This window comes from Diabrotica undecimpunctata, chromosome 7 (genome assembly GCF_040954645.1).
Source record: "Diabrotica undecimpunctata isolate CICGRU chromosome 7, icDiaUnde3, whole genome shotgun sequence".
Lineage (NCBI taxonomy): Eukaryota > Metazoa > Arthropoda > Insecta > Coleoptera > Chrysomelidae > Diabrotica > Diabrotica undecimpunctata.
Window position 1 is genome coordinate 154,548,605 of NC_092809.1, and position 22,100 is coordinate 154,570,704.

The following is a 22,100-nucleotide window of genomic DNA, read 5'->3' on the forward strand; positions in this document are numbered from 1 at the left end:
ATTATGAGTCGCAGGATGCCATACTTCTCGCCCCGCATCACATGTCCGAGATACTGTAGCTTTCTTTCTTTAATTGTAAGTTCAACTTCCTTCTCTTTACCTATTTTTCTCAGTACTTCATTGTTCGTAACTCCATCTACCCAGGAAACTCTCATAATTCTTCTATAGGTCCACATTTCAAAGGCGTTAAGTCGTCTCATTGTGTCTAGATTTAACGTACATGATTCCACTCCCTAGTATAGTACTCTGTAAATATTTGCCACATGGGACCTTTTTCATTTTCATAAAATTAGAACGTGCTTTTTCGATTCTGACTTTGATTTCTGCACATTACTATTTTATTTATGAGTCGTTCCAGGTCTTGTAAACTATCGGCTATTATTACTGTATCATCTGCATATCTAATGTTGTTAACTAAGACTCCATTTACTTTTATGCCGACTGTTTCATCTTCCAGAGTTTCTCGAATTACCTCTTCAGAATAAGCGTTAAATAATAGAGGTGATAGTATGCAGCCTTGCCTGACTCCTCTCTTTATTTCCATTTCTTTAGATGTCTCTTTTTCAATTCGTACTATTGCTCGCTGATTGTAATAAAGGTTTGTTATTAGCCTTAAATCTCTTTCATCTAGGTTTTTATTTTTTAGAATTTCCATGAGTCGGTCATGTTTTACTTTATCAAACGTTTTATTGTATCCTATAAAACAGACGTAAAGAGGACGGTTAACATCCAAACATCTCTGTGTCAGCACGTTGAAGGGGAATAGTGCCTCTCTGGTACCCATACCATTGCGGAACCCATATTGTGTGTCACTAATATCCAGCTCCAGTTTAGAGTGAATGTTCTGTGTTGCCAAGAGCAATTATAATTAGCAACCGATTTTCTTTTCATAAATAGTGTGTTTGAATCATGTCAAGCAGAGTTGTAAAGTAAATTATCTATAATTAGTCTCGGTATTTTACATTTTTCATTTCAAGAGAGTCTGTCTGAATCCGTCAGGCAAACTAGTAGAATAATCGTTCGACTAAATCAAAGTCTCGTTATTCTACAATTCAAAAAAAGTTCTTAACCAGCATAAAATACGGTCCATTCCAAACACGAAGTAGTTTTCTTCAATCCGCCTAGTGTCAACGATGTTGAACAATATTTTTATATGCCACCGGCATAAAAGCATTTTTTATGCCTAGAATTACAAATAATGTAAAGCTGATAGTGGAACTGGGTGGGCCATGTGGCCAAAATGAATGACGAGCGGTAAAACTAAAAAATTGCAGTATGGAAACCACGTGCTGACAGAAGAGGTAGACTACCTACACGTTGGACAGACGACGTCAAAAAATTGGCTGCAGGAAGCTCAAGACTGACAGAATTTTTTAAGAAATTAGGGGAAGCCTATGTTCAACTTTGGGCGCAGAAGACTGGATGATGATGATAATACCTGATATATTGTTATCTCATTATTGTACCGATGTATGTATTGATGACATTTTCATATTATCGATTTTTTTAGTATCGGTAACCAAATCCCAAACACAAAATATACATTTAGACAATCACCTAAATTTGGGAAAACATATGTGGTCCAACCGACTGTAACTGGGCATGCTTTACAAAAAAATGTACTTATTTATGAATCGGAAGTCAGGTTTAAGTACCCAAAACAGACTTCTTCTCTATAAGACAATACTATGGCCGCTATGGATGCACGGGATTCAAATCTGGGAAACAGCCAGTAATACAAATTTGCAAACAAAGGCTACAAAGATTTCAATCCAAAGTCCTTTGTGATGTCTTAATGTCTGCAATGCCCCATGGTATGTGATAAACGATGTTATTCATCATAACTTTAATGTTGAAACTGTTAGAGAAGCAACCGCCATTTAGTGTAAAAACTACTTTAAGAGACTATCATCTCATCCAAATCCACTCGCCAACGACCTCCTGACTCCACCACTGCTTAGACGACTTAAAAGGCTGGATTCTCTAGATCTCTCCTCCGCTAGAAACTAGACAGAAATTTGTTTAAATTGTGAATAGTTGTTTGTATAAAAGTCAAAAAATTTGGTAATGTAAATGTAAACTAAATATAGGTACTGTAAAGGGTGCTCACCACCGGATGTAACTCCCACTGTGTCACATATTGTTTATTCTTATATTCATAACAGATTGCAACAAATAAAGTTAAAAAGTATATACATACACACATGTTCACCTATCCCAAGCTCAATAACTAAATCACCAGATCAACGCATTACAACTGACTTATCATACGGTGAGATTTGTTCTGCAACTACTGTATGTCCAAGATAGCAATAGACGAGCTGCGCTCAAACCAAAGGTGAAGAACTCGTTTGTGGCTTAAATTACAGGGTTGACGCGGTTCCTATAAATATTGACTGATTTTCTTGCTTCAATTTCGCTGCCCCCTTTGCAACATTTTTGATGCATTACACAGAAACTTCTAAAAATGCAACCCAAAAACTTTCAGTCGATGAGATTAGTTCTGCAATTACTATATGCCTAGCATAGCAATAGACGTGAGCTGCGCGCAAACCAGAAGAGGGATGCAGAATTCGTTTGTGGCTTAAATTACACGGTTGACGCGGTTCCTATAAATATTGACAGATTTTCTTACTTCAATTTCTTGCTTGCTTTTTTGATTGATGCACAGAAATTTCTAAAAATGCAATCCAAAAACTATCAGGTTAGTTATTATTGGTTTATCATTTATATATGAAATACTTTGGAAAATAGAGAAAGACTAAAACACAAATTCATTCATTTCACAAAAAATTAACAGAATGACGGGCGTAGGAAATTTCGACACTAAGCAGGTAGCGACTAAAATTTAATGGCAATTTTCGACACCAGCCCCAATTCCCGTTTTTATCTTACAGGTATATTCGACACCAAATAAATATAGCTGCGACATAAATAAAATACCATAATTAATTAATTTATTTATTTTAATAAAAGTAATGTGCATTTTATTTCTTTATAACTGTAATAATATCTAAATATAATACAACTAGTACCTAATTTTTGTACATTTTACCATTAATATACTTGTATACAATGATTTATTTGCTATTATAGGAATGATAAGATATAGCTTTTATAAAATCTAACCTACGTATTTGTTGGGATCGTAGTTTATCCATCATTTTCTCCAAAAATGCCAATTTAGCCTTAACAGTAGTATCTTTGATTTTTGCTGGTATATGTAAACTATTTATTTTGACATAAGTGTCTACTTGAAATTCTTTTAACTTTTCAATAAAAATAAAAATAGAAGGATGTGTTTAATAAAAAGAAGAATTAAATCTCGAATGAAAGGATTCACAGGCATTTGTGGTCCTCGCAATAGACGGATTCTGATTAGACCATATGTGTGGTGGAAATAGAGCGCTATCGAAAATGTAATTTTCCAGTAAATAATCTGCATATATATCAAGTGTTGCGTTTATAGGTTTATATGACATTAAATCATAAAGAAAGCATTCTTCAACTTCTGCTGGATTTAAATAAGTTAAACCAAACGTATGCCTTAACCATTTTCCAATTTCTGAATTTGTATCATTATATTCTTGTACCAAACCCAAAGATTGAATTTTTTAAAACCAGTTTTGGTGTAAGTGAAAACGGCATCCACTAATTTTTGCATTGGGCCACATATACAATAAAGCACAGTGAATTGCTTTTTCAAAGTTTACAAATATTTGGTACTGTATGAAAATGTACCATCCATATACAAAGTTTTTAATTTACACAACAAACGAATATTTGTCTCGCATGAAAATACAATTACATTTAATTCAGGATGATTTAAAAACAAAAAACTTTCATTGCGACAGGTTTTGGGAGAATAATTACTAACCGCGTTATGGACTTCTGATATGCTTCTTGGTAACGGACCTGGTAACAGTTTACGACGACAGTTGTAAATGTTCTTTCTTATGCTAGCTATGTCAGGAACCGTCAGCAAATTGGCATCACACTCAGCAACAGCAGTTCTTATAATTTTGGCAGGCTTTTCCGATATGTCCTCTTGGGCTTTTCTTTTACATGCATTGGTTACCATCTGTACTTCAAGCTTTTTTGGATCGGCTTCATGATTATGTACCAAATCACTTCTTGTGATGGTGAGGTCCTCACAGCCTATTGTAAACACTTTTGCGGAACACTTAGTATTTCTTTGGATGCAGCGCCAAAATATCTCGCCGCTTTTAAACACTTTCTGTTTCGAGAACGAATGATGCTCCACCACTAATAAATCTCGACCACGGGAACTTTTTATCAAACTCATTTTTTAAATATCCGTATACGTGCACAAGTCAACGTCAAACAAGAAATAAATTACAACTGAAATAATTTAGTCACAAGTACACAAGTGCCACGCCCCCCGCCGTGACAATAAATATTGGGAAAACCCGCTTGTCCTGCTTGGGTGCAAATGTCCATCGCCGCTAATTACCTACCTACCTGCTTTACGCCGCGGTGTCGAAATTTCCTATACTAAAATTTGACCCTTGCATTACCCCAGGTACAAAGACAATTTGGTGTCGAAAGTTCGCCCGCCGAGAATGACAATATTGCAGAAACATTTGAGATTTTGTTTTAGATAAAATCTATTGTATCTAAAACAAAATTAAATTAACTGCATACCTTTAAATAATAAAGCCATATTAAAGTCTTGTATCTAATAGTGGTTTTTGTACCTAATAGTGTTCTAATAATGGTTTTGTCATGTATACCATGAATCGTGGCTTAATATAATTGAAAATAATCTCTCTTTTTCCACTAACTTGTAGTAGTTGTAGTGCCCATTTTCTGTGCCAATTATAAAATTCTCTAACCATAAATTCTGTGTGATATACAGGTTGCACTGAGATAACATGATCGTCGGCGAAAATCAAAGCTGATCATTACGAACAACCGTACCGCCAGAGCTGTTTTTCTATTTTATTGAGGCAATTTGTACATTAATATTAGACAATAGCGGCGGCGATTATCTGGGCTTCTTTCTGATTAATATTGAAGTTAATAGGATTGTTACTGATTGTGATTATTTAGTTAATTCTGAAATTATTAATAGTGTTTTTGTATTAAAGCCCCTTCAATATTCCCATAATTTCTAACGATGCGCGATGTACGGAATCGTATATTTTGTTTACACGGATTAAAACTAAATATAATTAATTAATATTTAAATGGGAATAAGCCACAATTAAAGGTTAAAATACATTTATTGACGTTTCAATTTCCACTTCGGAAATTGAAACGTCAATAAATGTATTTTAACCTTTAATTGTGGCTTATTCCCATTTACATAGTAATTATTTTAAAATGCCACAAGAAAATAGCTTCAGAACAATACTAAATATAATTATTGTCCTATACTGTCTTGTAACAAAAAAGGTCCTATCTCCAAAATTTTTTAAATTTACTTTTTTAGCTCATGGTTTTTATAAATATATTATTGTGTAAAAGATAACCAGAGAACTTTTATTTAAAGATCCATTATTTTGATGTAACCTGTCAAATTACGCGTAGAAAGAAAAATACTTCTTTGTGAAAACTTCACTGTTATTTATATAGATATTTGATCAAATTTGTTGTGTTTTGTTTTATTTAATGAATATTGCTTTCCCAGATTTAGCCATACGGCTTACACTCCCTCCAAGGGGAAAATTTACTCATCCCAGATACCTACGGTATCAAAAGGATTGAGCTCTGATGGAACTCTTTCCGTGTTATCGAGCCCTAGGTGACTTGGTATGCTGAAGTATCTACCAAGAATTTTCGTACACATATGGATGTCGCGAGAAGTACAGCTTTTTGCATGGCCTTAAACTCAGCTGTTTTGTTCTCTGGGAGGTTTTTGGGAATAACACCAGCAGTAGATAGAATAATAGGTACTATCTAGGTACCTTCCATTCTCCATTGTCTCCTGATTTGTATTTCTAGATCTCTGTACTGGGCGATATTTTCGTTATATTTAACATGCAAATTATTAGTGTTAGGTATAACCACCCCAAATAAGTGTGGAATGCCTAGTAAGTTTATTAACTAGTATGAGATCCGGTCTATTATGTGCCACTGGTTGGTATGTGAGCACAGTGCGGTCCCAGTATAGCGTGTAGTTGTCATTTTCAAGCATTCTATCAGGACGTATTGATAATAAGGAAGATGGTCGGTTTGTAGAAGTCACAGTTTGTCAGCTAGTTCTTGGTGGATAATAATTTTTCCTACTGTGTCATGGCATTATTTATAATCAGTACCGACAAACGCCTGGAAGCCCCCTATAAGATGTTGGATGGTTTCTTGGGCTTGGCATCCATATCGGCATTTGTCATTTTGGACTTAAGGATCTTTAACAATATATTTCAGGTAATTTTTAGTTGTTATAACCTGATCCTGAATGACAAGTAGGAAACCCTCGTCTCGGGAAACATCTTTCATGATGTCAACCAAAAGTTCGACGCTGTATTGTCAACATATTCTTGGCTGATCTTATTGAAATGTCGCCCATACAGAGGTTTACCCATCCAGGTGTGCATTTTTTCTTGCTTAGTCAGGTGGTTTATGCGCATTTCTTGTTCCCTCAGTTTTAGGGGCGTTGTATCATCTACTGCGCAAATTACTCGATGTTAAGTATATCTCAGCCTGCACCGAAAAATAAGTTCTTAAATTAGCAACCTGTTTATCCAGTTGTTTACCTACGTCCATAAGTCCTCTTTCCACTTAATATCGCGGTAATGTTGTTCTACCTACTGCACTGCGTGGATGGTGTTTTTGCGCCTTTGTGCCCCTCTATATCCGTTTTTAACCACTTTATAATACCAAACGAGAAGCTAAGCACGGAATAGGCGTACGTATTTAATGCACTAACAACTTTTTGCTATTAAGATATGACCGATTTAGCTCTCTTATTCTTCGCACAAACTCAGAAGTTAGTTCGGTTTTTATTAGTTTATGGTCAATTTTTCGCGCTTGCTGTACTTCGAGATATTTGTAGCTGAGATAGTGGGTTCATCACTAGACAAAATCAAAGTGGACTCAACCAAATACCTTTTCACCAGGTATTTGAAGGTGAATGTTAGTCTTCCACTTCGTCGTTATATGTTTTATAAAGGCGTCAATATATCTATAAGCCATTTATGCGGCACTGAATGTAGTCAATGAATACAATTTGGTGTATGCCTCTTTAGAAATGACTAAGTCGATAATAAGTTGTTCTTTGCAACCCATGGAACCATTAGGGCATCCTTTTTGTTGAGGCTCTATGATATTGTTTGTTTTTGTACCAATTTTTAAATGTATTATATGTTTGTTTGTAAATTTTAATATGTTGACCAGCTTTCATTATGGCATTATCCTCACGTTGTAAGTAAAACCATATTTAAAGACTGATTTCTTATGTAACTAAATTGTAGCATGTAACCAAATTAATGTTGGTGATTACTAACGAAGTAATGGAATATATTAAAGAATAAAGAGTACACATAGCCTATATACATTTATATAATTGTTGCAGTTTCGCAACGATATATAAACATTTATATAATATTAACAGACTTTGTGGTAGTTTTGATTCTCCCCGTATTCATAGATTCCCTGTACGACAAATACAGCTGTTTTAAGAACTAATTTACAAGACGAGCCATCTGCGAAATAAAACCAGACGTGTGTGTGAGATAAGGGACGAATTCCATCTACAAAATCATAGTCGAGTTTTATCTCTCAAACCACACAGGTGTGTGTGTGTGTGTGTGTGTGTGGGGGGGGGGTTAAAGGTACCTGAGACACTTCGCTTAGGCTGTCTTGTGACCGAGACAGTCGTTTTATGCAGTTGGGGCGGAGGCTGGTCCATTATCAACTTCTTGTGGGTCCTGTACGTCGCTGAAGGCGTCTTTTCGATAGCGGTTGATTCTATAATTTCATTAAAGTACAATACACCATTTATCTTGTTGCTGCATATATCAAGTACGTTTACTTGGTATATAGATTTCATATTTGTTTAGAATTTTATCGCAGTTGTGCCGCAATCGCGATTGAACATTGTCAAAAAAGAACACTTTACGTATATATAAACATTCATTTTAGCGTATTTACTGTATTTTATATTTTTCTACATTTCTACATTTACATTTTTCTATTTTAATATTCATACCCAATGTGAAAGGGAGAAACCAGCGAGTTATAGATTGAACATATCTTCTCTTCCCTTTCTGATGACCCCAATTGTTATATTGAGGTCATCGCATGTGCAAAACGCAACAATATTTGTAAAATTTCGTTCTTGAAGTAAAGCAATCATAATACATTTTTAGAATTGGTTTATTTTCTTTTCCAATACAAAAAAAAATTAAAAATAGTTTATTGTTTGATTTTTATAGGTGATTTCATAACGTTTTCTTTTAGCAAAACTATGCGGACATGTAAGAAGGCCGGTGAAGGAATACCTTGCAATTGTGAAAATGTTAATAAATGTTGTTGTACGCCTAAGAAAAGTAGTTTCGTTATAAAGTTGTTTAGAAAAAGAAAGTGCGAAGAACTATGTAAATGTCATACTAAAACAGTTTCCGAGAGAAAAAAAATGTAAGTATTTTGAGTAAGCTAAATACAAATAGTATCAAACATTGCTAAACGGATACAATAAATGACTATCAACATTTATTGTATCCGTATCCTTTTTTTTTTATACCATACCATTTTTTATATGCTCATTTGCTCTTTTTTTATTTCTGTGTATTATTAATGTGGCTCATGCTTCTGTACCTCAGGGCAATTTTGATTTTAGGTAAGTTGCATTTTACCTACCCTATCTTCTTTACCTTCAGTGTATTCAATGGACAATAATCCATTATGAATCAATTGTGTTTAAAATGCAAATATACAGTAGGGTTTGGTAAATATAAACTTTATTTTCTGGGTTTTGAACAGAAAATAGATGATCTTTGCTTTCTAGTAGTCACTTTCGTCGTTTGTGTTTCTAGTTATTGTTGAATTTTAATTTTAAAGACGCAATTTTTATAATATATATTCTTATCTTCGTGTTGTACATTGTTTTAAATATCAGTTGTTGATATAGTACAGTATTATTATTTCTTCTTCTTCCTCTTTATAAGCAATTCTGCTTGTTCATTGGCGTATTAATACCTCTATGGAAGGTTGTTACTCCATCTTTTGCACGGTCGTCCGATACTTCTTCTGCCGATTGGTGACTTATCTCTTGCTATTTTGACGACACGGGTCTTCCCCATTCTGCTTATGTGGTTACTCCATTCTTTTTTTCTATTTTGTGTCCATTCATTTATACACGATACGTTACATTTTCTTTTAAAGTCTTCACTTCTCTTTCGATCTCTCAGCGTATTTCCTGCAATTCTTCTCAGTATTCTCATCTCTGCCGTTTCCAGTAGCCTTTGTGTTGTGGCAGTGTCGGCTCTTGTTTCTGAGGCATATGTCATTATTGGTTTTACACTGGCTTTATAAATTCTTGACTAGATCTCAGTGTTAATGTATCTGTTCCGCCATATAGTGTTATTAAGGCATCCTACCAATCTATTTGCTTTTTGTACGTAATCTCTCACTTCTTTGTCCAGGTCTCCATAGCTAGACAGTATAATTCCCCGGTATTTTATTTCCATTACTTGTTCAATACTGATGCCATCAATTTCTATTTTACATCTGGTCGGTTCTTTGCTGATTACTATTGTTTTAGTTTTCTGACGTGAAGTGCCATATTAAATTCTTTTGCTCTTATGTTAAATCTTTGGACCAGTCTTTTTAGATTATCTTCATCTTGGGCTATCAATATTGCATCGTCTACGTAACAGAGCATTTTTATTTCTGTTTCCCATTCTGGAATGTTAATTTAATTACAGATATTCTAGTCGTGAAGCAAGTATCTATGTTTATTCCCTTTTTTGAGGACTTTCTTCTGTAAATATATTTCTGTAGTTACTTTTATTTAATTTTATTAGGTGTAGTTTATTGTATGTACAGCGTTAACAGGCCTTTTAGGCCCATTGCTGGATGGATAATTTCCATCGTTTTCTATTCTTAGCTAACAGCTTCCAATCTCTGATTCCCATCTCTCTGACATCTTCCATCACTGCATCTCTCCATTTCTTTCTTGGTCTTCCTCTCTTTTTTTTTGCCCTCAGGTACTCTCCAAGCAATATTCTTGACTAGTCTATTACCTTGCATTCTTTCTAGATGGCCGAGCCATTCTAGTCGACGTTTTTTCACCACATTTGTTATTGTAGGGTTAGCATACAACTGATACACTTCTGCATTAGTTCGTCTTCTCAATTCTCCTTCTACTACTTTTCCACCAAATATTCTGCGAAGTATCTTTCTTTCCCATGCTTCCAATGTGTTCTGTATGGTTTTGTTCCGTCCATGTCTCGGCAGCGTATAGCATTGTGGGTCTAATTATAGTTTTGTATACTCTTATTTTTGTATTACGAGATATATCTTTGGCCTTCATTATTTTGCTCATGGCTCCAGCACACCTGTTGCTCTTGGTCAGTCTCAGGTTGATTTCAATTTCTTCTTTACATGTCTGATCAATAAGAGTACCTAAGTACATATATTCATCCACCTTCTCGAATTCTACAACTGATCCATTCTCCACCTCCAATTTAAAGGATCCCCTGGTGCTTATTCCTTTTTTGCTCGAGATCTCCATGTACTTCGATTTATTAATATTAACTTTCAGTCCCATTTTAGAGCTTTCCCGAATCAGTCTTTTTGTTATATTTGATAGTTCTTGTCCATTTCTTGCAATGAGAACCACATCATCAGCGTATGCTAAGCATTGGTGCTCCTTGTATAAAATAGTACCGGACCTATTTATCCCACTAATCCTTACATTTTTTTCTAGAACTATATTGAATAGCAATGTAGACAACGGGTCTCCTTGGCGAACACCTTTTTTCACTTCGAATTCTTCTGAGACTGTACCGTTGCATCTCACAGCACAAATGGTTTGTCTAATTGTCATTTTTACCAATCTTATTATTTTTTCTGGCACTTGGAATTCTTTTAGTGTTTCTATTAACTTGTTTCTGTTTATTGTATCGTAGGCAGCTTTGTAATCAATGAAAAGTACTTGTGCTGAAATGTTGTATTCATAGCAATTGGTCAGGATTTGTTTTAGCATAAAAATTTGATCGGTTGTTGATCTTCCTTTCCGAAATCCTCCCTGGTATTCTCCTAGATTCTTTTCTATATATATTTCTAATTGTTTTTTAATTAGTATGGCGAGTACTTTATACATTACTTCTTATAATGATATTCCTCTATAGTTTGTGCATTCAGTTCTATCTCCCTTTTTGTGTATAGGAATTATAATCGACTTATTCCATTCTTGAGGCATTTCTTCGGCATCCCATACTTCTAGTATTAGCTCACCAAGTTTGTTTATTAAGACCTCTCCTCCATATTTTATGTTCTCTGCCACAATGCCGCTCTCCCCGGGACTTTTTTGGTTTTTCATATCTTTTATTATTTCTTCAATTTCTTCTCTTGTGGGCTTTGGTATTTCTTCTATTACTATTTGTCTAGGAACATAACAATTTTCTTCAGTAGTCACTTCGTCATTTAGTATCTCTTCGAAATATTCTTTCCACCTTTCACATATTTGGTCTTCATCCACTATCAGGTTTCCTTGCTTATCTTTTACATTCATCGTTCTTCCCTGGTACCCAGTTTTAATGTATTTTACTTCTTTATAAAAAAATTTTATTTCATTTTTCTTGTAATTTTCTTCAATGCGCTTAATTTTATTCTCCATATACTTTCGTTTCCGCTGCGGAAACGTAAACTTTTTAATCTCAAATCTGATCTTTTTTTTAACTCTGTTCTGCATTCGTCATTGAACCAGTGGTGTAGGTGTAGTTTATAGTTTAGGTTAAAATGACGCTTATGAAAGGCTGCAGACTTATAGTTAGAGTGCCCGTCGGCAAAAAAATTATAATAGTCTTCTTAAGATAATGGAAAAAAAAAGTGAATAAAATGATTGGTAAGGCATTATTATTTTCAGCGACAAATACGAAATTATGAACAACAAAAAAATGTTAGTGAAAGATAAATATTGCTAGCATTTTATTCACTCAACTACTTTTACTCAAAATCGGAAAACAAGTTCCGTCAGACAATATGGAAAGTTGTTTTTGATGCTGTTAATGAAAGTATCTTGAAAAAATTAGCTGGTTATCTATGAATTTACTATTTCTTGTCTAAGATTATGCCTCTGTGCCAATTTTGATAGCAATTTATAAATATACAGGGAAACTATTAGCAAAAAACGAAAAACAAAAATTAACTTTAACACCCTGTATCTTTTTTCTCAGCAACATTTTATTAAGGCATATTTGGCCCAATAGCCATATTTTGGTCCAAATAACCTGTCCTTAGTCTATGTCCCAATAGTTATGACTTACCCTATATAAACGTTTTTATCTGACATAGATTTTTTTGGCATTTTTTTTGTTAATTATAGATGAAATCAGGAAAAAAAATTGCGCATTTTAGAGTTAAAGTGCTATATTTTTATGGATGTTTGCTTGACGATGCTCTTATGTTTTTCCACTGGTTCTTCCTACTTTTCTTGTTATGGCAAATGTCCTTAATAATAAATATTCGACAAAACAAGAAAATAGTGATACATATAATACACGAAAGATATTTTTAATTTTATTTTTAGTAAGAAACAAAACTCCAGTTCATGAAGTTACAAAGTAAATCAGTCTGTTTTTTATGTGAGTAGGTACAGTTTAAAAATTATAAGAACTAAATATATTGTTTACTTGTTTTATTTACCAAAGTTTAGTTTTGAACTATTATTAACGATAATAATGCTGATGAAAGTTTAAGTTCGTCAAAAGTTTGAAAGTTACAGAAGAATGAAGAATAAGTAAAATATAACTTTTGGTGCAAAATTTGGCTCTTCGGCAGCTTTTCTGTTCCGATGATATATTTTGACCATTTTGATTAAAGAATGTATACTTCTGATCGCGTTCAATACTTTTTATCTTCTAGACTTCCAAAATAATCTTCCTTTGAAGACCAGAAAGGCTTTTTAAATATTATATATATGTACATATATATATATATATATATATATATATATATATATATATATATTGTTGTACTTTTGAATGTCCATAAGCAATAAAAAACCGATATACAAATTTTATTACTTAAATAAAAATTAAAATTATTGATATTTCATAAAGACACGGGCATATGAATTTTCAAACATCCTGTATAAGACAAAATATGTATTTTAAGTTGTTCGAAGAATTGTTCATTAGGCCTCAGAGACAAGACTTTCAAATATTATCGATAAGAAATTTAAATAAGTCGGTTATTGTGAAATGGTTTTACCCGGAATAAAAGTGTATATAGAAAGTGTTGAACAATAGACCGGGATTTGCGGTGGTTTTCTCCCCGAAAGATTATATCGGTAAAAGTTTATTAACAAAAGACATTGAATTGAGAAACAGGTATCGTTTGTAGCTATTAGTAAGAAATATTTGTAAAGCAGATAGATTTAGTTAGAATAATTAAAGAAGGTTTGTTTTCTGGAATAACCCGAATGACGTTTTATAGAGAGAGTTGGGTGGCAACGATATACGTCACAAGAGGTGGATGATTTTTATTGGTCAATTTTTGAATGCAAGGAGGTTGATTTTGGCTATGAGATAGGAGAGAAGAAAAAAAGGTTAGTTAGTCAGTTTTTCGTCGTCCAAGAAGGAAGGAGCTGTGTGATTTGTGTTTGTTTGAAGTCCCGAAGACGTAATTTACCGGGTGTGTTTATTTGCGGTGGAAAAGCTGACCAGTGTGAGGAACGGGGTACAGAGAGATAGAAAACCAAAGGGCCGAAGAATATTAATAGCAGACGAAGCCGGAAACATTTGGAGATACAAGGACAGATAGGAGAAAGGTGTACGTCATCTGGACCACAATAGGAGCAGAAGCAGAGAAAGGATTTTTTTGTTGTGGCGTGGCCATAGAATTGCAACGGCAGAGAAGGAAAGGTCAGTCAAATTTCATTAGAGCCGGAGTGTGATTTTCATTTATTAATTAAGTAAATTGAATAAATAATAGAGACAGTTAATTTTGCGATCACTAAAAAAAAAACGAATTATAAAAAGAGCTTAGTTATAACACATATTAAAAATCAATGTAAAATAACATTTGGGTCCATGATAGAAAACAACTTCTCATATATTTAAAGTTAGTATATTGCAAATATTACAGGATTGATTGTTGTATAAAATTTCATTAAAATAAAGGACATCTCACATATAGTTCAGTTGAAATTCTATGTATTTTATTCAGGTCATATTACCTATCCCGATTAGGACGCCAATTGGAAAATATTTTGAATCCACGATCAAAGGTAAATCGTACAATTTAAATAGCCTGAGATTGTAATTAATTAATGCTGATTTATTGTGATTAATTGGAGATTAGTTCATTTAATAAATATAGACAGGATTTTTCCTAAGTAAGCAATATAATACAATTTAAATAGCATAACAATATATATATATATATATATATATATATATATATATATATATATATATATGTATATATATGTATATATATGGACCATTGACTCTTGGTAAAGTAGGTCATTCAATATTCCATGAGCATATATCCTTTAGGCTATTTCTCAAAGAATGTTATGTTTTTTTCTCTATCTACTATCTTCTTCCACTCTCTTCGGTGCCGAATCTTAAATAACGGTAAGAATACTCGCTTTGGTCAGCTTGATTCTCCCAATCTAGCTAGATCGTCAAACCGTGTGAGACTCTTTTACCAGATATATTTAACAATTGTTGGCGTCACTGAGATTCTATTTATGATTTCTTTGTTACGTACCCGGTCTAGTTAGGTGATTATTGCAGATTATCGTAAACAATCTGTTTAGATTCCTGCGAGTCGTCTTTTATTTTCTTTTTTATTGTTCATTCTTCGGTGTCATATATATATGGAAGTGTTATCATCTCTGCTGTTTCTAACATCCTTTTTGTCCTCTCTGCGTCTCTGTGTAGGTCGTGTTTCTGCCGCGTATGTTGTTATTGGTCTGATGACTGTTTTGTAAATTCTGCCTTTCGTTTCTTTCCCGATATTTTTATTTCTCCATATTGTTTCATTCAGACAGCCTGCGGCTCTGTTTGGTCTATGCACTTGATCTTCCACTTCAGTTTCGAGCTTTCCGTAGCTAGATTATGTGATGACTAGATATTTAAACTCCATCACTTGTTCTTATATTTGACCTTCCAGCTTCAATTTACATCTTAGTAAGTTTACTTACTTTATATACATACCAAGAAACTCGAAATAAAATAAATCAGAGTATCCAAGAAATAAAACAACAAAATAAGAACACTACAGATATCGAAACAAAATGGAAGAATATAAAGAACACAATAGAGACTGTGGGATGGAAAACATTAACATTTACAAAAGCTGCCAAACAAGAATGGATGACACAAGAAATTCTCGAAAAGATGGACGAAACAAGAATACATAAAAACAAAAATAAAATTAAATATCAAGAAATTAATAAACAAATAAAACAGAAAATAAAACAAACTAAGGAAACATGGATGTCCATTTAACGTGGAGAAATTGAGGAATGTGAGGCAAGGTATGACACTTTCAACACCCATAAGAAGGTTAAAGCAATGATTTCAGGAAATCGTAACAAACCAATCGGGATATTGTTGTGAATTTATTAATTGTTATGTCTTTAATTTATAATGTCTTTACTAATTTATTATCTTGTTCCTACTTTAATTTATTAAAAGGCACGATAATTTATATAAGTTTATTTATCACTACAATAATTTATTAGTAGGCGAGCGTAACAATAATATCACGAGCGCGAATCTTCTTTATTAACTAACTGTTTTCAAAATAAAAGTTCCCTTATATTTATACGAAAACAGCTGCTCTAGAATCCCATGGATTTTGACATCAATTGACCTGGTTTCGCCTCGAATGGACAGGCCTAATTCCGGAAGATTCGAATGGAACCAGTTTTTTTTATTACTTGGAGTTTATGCCAGCTATTCGAAAGGTCTCGTATATTCTAAAACAGAACAGCATTAGTCATAATATAATACGGTTATTTTAGGCCAGGATAATTATCGTAACATTGCCCCCCTCTTAAAAGATGGTTCCTCCTGGAACCTTGTCGGGACTGGAACCGGAACTGTATGCTGGTATCGGCAACTGGACCCTCTTTTACAACTTCCAGTTGTATAAAAATGACAAGGGACGGTTTTCTCTCCGCACCAGTAACTATGCGGATTGCAACAGACTAACACCTGGACTTCGGTGTCTTTAAAGATCTCCTCCACCATATTTCGGATGACCCTCCAATCTAATTGGCGGCACTCCAACTTTGGCATGGCTAACTTTTGCACGTCGGACTCTAGTACGTGCTCTCTCAATTGAAGTAAAGCTTCCCACACATCTCGGTAGGTAGGTTGGTCACGGGCAGTGTCTTTTGTTACCAGGTAGAAAAGGTAACGTGATGCATCTTGGAGTTTCAAGGTTTTACCGGGAGCTGGCACCTGGCATTGAAGTTCTGCAACTCGACCAAACTTCCTTCGAAAGACGGATGCCAACCCTGGTGCGTCTTTGATACTGGCCGGGATGGTAAGGGCCAGCGAGTAGTCATCGGGGAGCGCGAGTAGATCTTGCTTTTCTTCAGTGGTAACACCATGTCTTGCTTTACCGGTACCTCCATAGGCACCCATGAATTCCTCAAACGTGAGGTCAGACACGTCTTGGACTTGGTTTACTTCCACTTCTTCATCTACGTCGTGGTCACCTTCGAAAGACGCCAGCCGGTTATGGTGTACTATCATCGGCTTTCCCCTCGGAATCTTGCTTATTCGGTAGATGACATCGTTGATCTTCTCCATGATGAGGTATGGACCTTCCCAAAACTGCTGCAATTTGGGAGAACAACCTTTTCGCTTCTTGGGATTATACAGCCAGACTTTGTCGTTCTTCTTAAAGCAACCCTTTTCGGCTTGTGTATCGTACCGTTTCTTCATTCGGTCGCTAGCGATCTGAAGGTGGGAACGGACCAACTCATGTATATCGTCCATTTTTCTTCGTAATTCGATCACATAATCCTCACCTGCTACATCTTCTCCAGGTCGACACCCAAATTCTAGATCACAAGGTAGTCGCATTTCGCGTCCGAATAGGACTCTGGCTGGTGTCTGACCTGTTGATTCGTTAACAGCAGATCTGTAGGCCATTGTGAAGAACGGAAGGTATTGGTCCCAATCTCGCTGATGATCGGACACCATCTTCGTCAAATACTTGCCGACTGTCCTATTCATCCGCTCTACCATACCATCAGATTGCGGATGATATGCTGTAGTTCTTGTTTTCTTCATGCCTAGTCTATCACATATTCCTTGGAATAGATCGCTTTCGAAGTTCCTGCCTTGGTCACTATGTATCTCCAAAGGCACTCCAAATCGGCTGATATATTCTTGGATCAACTTATCTGCAACGGTGGCGGCCTTCTGGTCGGGAAGTGCGTAAATCTCGACCCACTTAGTAAAGTAATCCATTACTACCAACATGTACTTGCCTCCATTTTCACTTTCTGGAAATGGTCCAGCGATGTCCAAAGCTATTCTTTCAAACGGGCTTCCAACATTATATTGTCTCATAGGAGCTCTCCTTTTCCGGTGAGGCCCGTTACTCGTAGCACAAATAGTACATTTCTTACACCAGTCTTTTACGTCGTCGGAACTGTTCATCCAATAAAACCGTTCCCGAATTCGCTGAAGGGTTTTCCTTACACCAAAATGCCCTCCCGATGGACTGTCGTGTAACTGACGAAGTACTTCGGCTATTCTGCTCTTTGGGATCACCAACTGTCTTCTCTTCTCTGAACCGTCATCATTTTCCAGGACTCGTTTAAGCAAGCCATCTTCCATGATAAATGAGTCCCACTGGGCCCAATACGTCTTAACTACTGAGCATAGGTTTGATATTTCTTGCCAAGGTGGTCGACGGTTTTCCTCTTTCCATTTTCGAATTTTCTGTATAACTGGATCTCTTTCTTGTTCTTCTCTGATCTTAATAGGCGTCCAGTCGTCGTTGACCATCGTTGTTCTTAGCACTGCTGCTTCCTTGGATTCCGTTTTGTTGCAGTGGGAACACTCTACTGGGCATGGCCTTCTGGAAAGAGAATCAGCGTTTCTATGGCTAACTCCGGCCCGGTGCTCAATCTTAAAATCGTATTCTTGGAGTCGTTCGATCCACCTGGCTATCTGACCCTCTGGATTCTTAAACTGCATCAACCACTTAAGGGCGGCATGGTCGGTTCGGATTAGAAACTTTCTGCCATAGAGGTATTGATAGAAGTGCTCTACTGATTTAACTACTGCTAGAAGTTCTCTCCTCGTGACGCAATAATTCCGCTCAGGTTTTGAAAGAACTTTACTAAAATATCCGAGGACTCGTTCCTGTCCTCCTTGAATCTGAGACAGCACTCCTCCAATTCCCACATTACTTGCATCTGTATCTAAGATGAACTCTCCTTCTGGCAGTGGATACCCTAAAATTGGTGCTGTTATTAAATGCTTTTTCAAGGTCTCAAAGGCATTTTGGCAGTCTGTATCCCAGCGGTAATCTCTTGCTTCCTCCGTAAGTCGCGTTAATGGCTTAGCGATATCTGCAAACTTCTTAATAAACCTCCGGTAGTAAGTACATAGTCCAAGAAAACTTCTCACTTGATGTTTGTCAGTTGGTTTTGGCCATTCCTTAATGGAATCGATTTTTCCTTTATCCACGGCCACTCCTTCTTTACTGACTATATGACCCAGATAATTGACTTTACCTTGAAATAGCTGGCACTTCTTGGGGTTTAGCATCAATTGGGCAGCTTTAAGTCGATTAAAAACGTTTTCTAAATTCCTCAAATGATCTTCGAATGTCTCCCCCAAGACGATTATGTCATCCAAATAAACCAGGCATGTTTTCCAAGATAACCCTCTCAACACATTTTCCATAAGCCTCTCAAATGTCGCAGGAGCATTACAAAGTCCAAATGGCATAACGTTGAATTGCCACAATCCAGATCCTGTGGTGAAGGCTGTCTTTTCTTTATCGACTGGGTCCATTTCTACCTGCCAGTATCCAGACTTCAAATCTAAAGTAGAAAACAATTTACTTCCAGCCAATGTGTCCAATGTGTCATCGATCCGAGGCAGAGGATAACTATCTTTCTTGGTAACGTTGTTCAGCAAACGGTAATCCACACAGAACCTCGTCGTTCCGTCTTTCTTCTTAACCAGGACCACCGGAGAGACCCATGGGCTCGTAGAAGGTTCTATCACCCCGTCTTTCTTCATTTCCTGAACAATCGTTTCAGCTTCCTCTCTCTTCGCCTGTGGTAATCGTCGAGCTGTTTGACGAATTGGCTTAGCATTACCAGTATCAATTTTATGCTTAACAACGGTAGTTCTTCCCGTCTTTCCTCCTTTCGGTACGAAAATATCACGATACTGCCGCAGAAATTCCCTTAATTTCCTTTTCTCCATCTGATTTAGAGACTGTCCTGCAACTGCAACCATTTGGTCGAATTTGTCGTTGGAATTATCAGATGTTGTCGCCTGACGGATTATGGATGTCACAGGTACACAAGTTCCTACTTTTGTCTCTTTCTTTATGGTCACTGGGTAGTCGTTGACATTGATAAGTCTCACAGGAATTTCTTTAGCCGAAGTCACCAATTCCTTTCCAATTATGATTCCACGGCCAACCTCATCGTCGTGGTTCCAAGGCTCCATCATAACAGGTCTCCCTTCGTCTACAATTCCCTGTAGTCGCGCTACTATGATCGTTTCGCTTCTCGCAGGCACGACTGTATCTTCTGTAATGGCTGCTTGCACAGTGTTGTCATTATGTGGATGGAGAAATACCTCCTCGTTGCCAACTTTGATTACCTTATTCTTAAAATCCAATTGGAATCCATGCATATTCATTACGTCCATTCCTAATATAACATCCTCTTCGATGTCAGCAACTATAACAGTATGGACAAACTTTTCTGCCCCAATTCCCAATTGTACCTGGATTTCTCCATGAATGTTGGCATTTTCACCTGTAGCGGTCCGAAGTCGTAACCTCGTTGGTAACAGTTTCTTTCGGCTGTTTATAACTGTCGGGCGTATAATGGTTCTGGTCGCTCCGGTATCCACCAACAACGTATGCTTTTTACCATTTATGTCTCCATCTACATATACACTATCTTCACGACATTTCAAAGAAGCTATTAGTATGAGAGGGTCTTTGGAAAAGTTTTGGGTCGAAGCTGCCCCCCTAAGGCTGACCCGTTCTAGTTTTCCTGATGGTGAGTTTCTTGATTTGCGTCGTACCTAGGGTGCTTACAGGAGCTTCGTACGTGTCCTATTTCGCCACAATTCCAGCATCTGATGGTCTTCGTTTTCTTGTATGTCATGCTTTTCATCATATTAACGAGCTGGTCAAGTTTATCTTCATCTCCTTCCTCTTTTACAGTCCTAACTTTACTGTACCCGCCAGAGGCCTGCGTAGCTGATTCGTATTCGAGGGCGGCGGATAGAACATCAACCAGCGTCTTGTGACGAGCTAATCGCAGTGTTCTCTGCATTTCATGATCACGAAGACCATCAATAAACGTTTGAACGGCCAATTTTTCCATCATGTCTTCGGGAGCTGTTGGATAAGCATATCGTACTAATCTGGCAATATCTACCTCATATTCTTGAAGAGCCTCATCTTTCTTCTGTCTACGATTTTTAAGCTGTGACTGATATACATGCTCCAAATGTTCGTGGCCATATCGCATATTTAATCTCTTCTTCAGTTGTTCGAAATCATCGGTCTCCTCTATGGCTATGGTCTGAAGCACATCTAAGGCATCTCCTCGAAGAGCGATAGTCAGGTTTACAGCCTTTTCTTTTTCAGACCATCCATTTGCTCTTGCGGCTGATTCGAACTGTTTCATGTAGTTGTTCCATGACGATTTTCCATCGAAAGTTGGGACTTTCACATGGACAGAACCTCCACTTCCTTCAAATTTCGGCCGTGTTTCCAACTTACATTTCGTCTCGTCTTCTTTTGTCTCTGCTGTAATTGGATTGTTTCCTCTCTCTGCTGTCCCTGTTTCCTCCATCTTCCTTTCCATCTCTTTCCATATCTTTTCTTCGAAGGCCAACATATCGGCAGCAACTTGGTTTTTTAATGAAGACACTCTATCGTCAAGAGCAGACATCTCAGAAGTGACTTTAGAGATGTTAGCAGAAACTTTACTTTCCAGAGAAGAAATCTCGTTAGAAACTTTGTTTTCTAATGAGGCGATGTCGCCGGAAACTTTCGAAATATCGCCAGAAACTTTGTTCTCCAATGATGCGATGTCACCGGAAACTTTGTTCTCTAATGATGCGATGTCACCGGAAACTTTGTTCTCTAATGATGCGATGTCGCCGGAAACTTTCGAAATATCGCCAGAAACTTTGTTCTCTAATGATGCGATGTCACCAGAAACTTTCGAAATCGACGAGAGGACAGCATCTTCAAATATATAAGTCTCTGGATCTAGTCCTTCTTCTAGCAAAGCGTTCTTTAGTCGTTGGACTAACTCAGCCTTTTTTCCGGTAGAAGCTAATTCTCTGTCTTCAAGATGTCTTCTTAAATTAGTCACTGTCAGCTCATAAATCGTCGTCATTTTCACAATTTATAAATATTCACTTGTATTATTATTATAAGTCTAATTTATGTTCGATCCCACTTCTGACACCATTTGTTGTGAATTTATTAATTGTTATGTCTTTAATTTATAATGTCTTTACTAATTTATTATCTTGTTCCTACTTTAATTTATTAAAAGGCACGATAATTTATATAAGTTTATTTATCACTACAATAATTTATTAGTAGGCGAGCGTAACAATAATATCACGAGCGCGAATCTTCTTTATTAACTAACTGTTTTCAAAATAAAAGTTCCCTTATATTTATACGAAAACAGCTGCTCTAGAATCCCATGG

At 36.1% G+C, this 22,100-nt stretch overlaps 1 protein-coding gene across 2 annotated transcripts in view; it reads left to right on the forward strand.

The window, feature by feature from the left end:
- LOC140447044 (uncharacterized) overlaps window positions 1–12,816 on the forward strand; it is a 33,933-nt gene extending 21,117 nt beyond the window's left edge. For both annotated transcript variants that reach the window (XM_072539630.1, XM_072539631.1), the window contains exons 5-6: window positions 8,425–8,601; window positions 12,719–12,816. In XM_072539630.1, the coding sequence (XP_072395731.1) occupies window positions 8,425–8,601; window positions 12,719–12,743 (202 nt within the window). In that variant the 3' untranslated portion in view covers window positions 12,744–12,816. The remainder of the gene's footprint in view (window positions 1–8,424; window positions 8,602–12,718) is intronic.
- The last annotated feature ends 9,284 nt before the right edge of the window (window positions 12,817–22,100 follow it).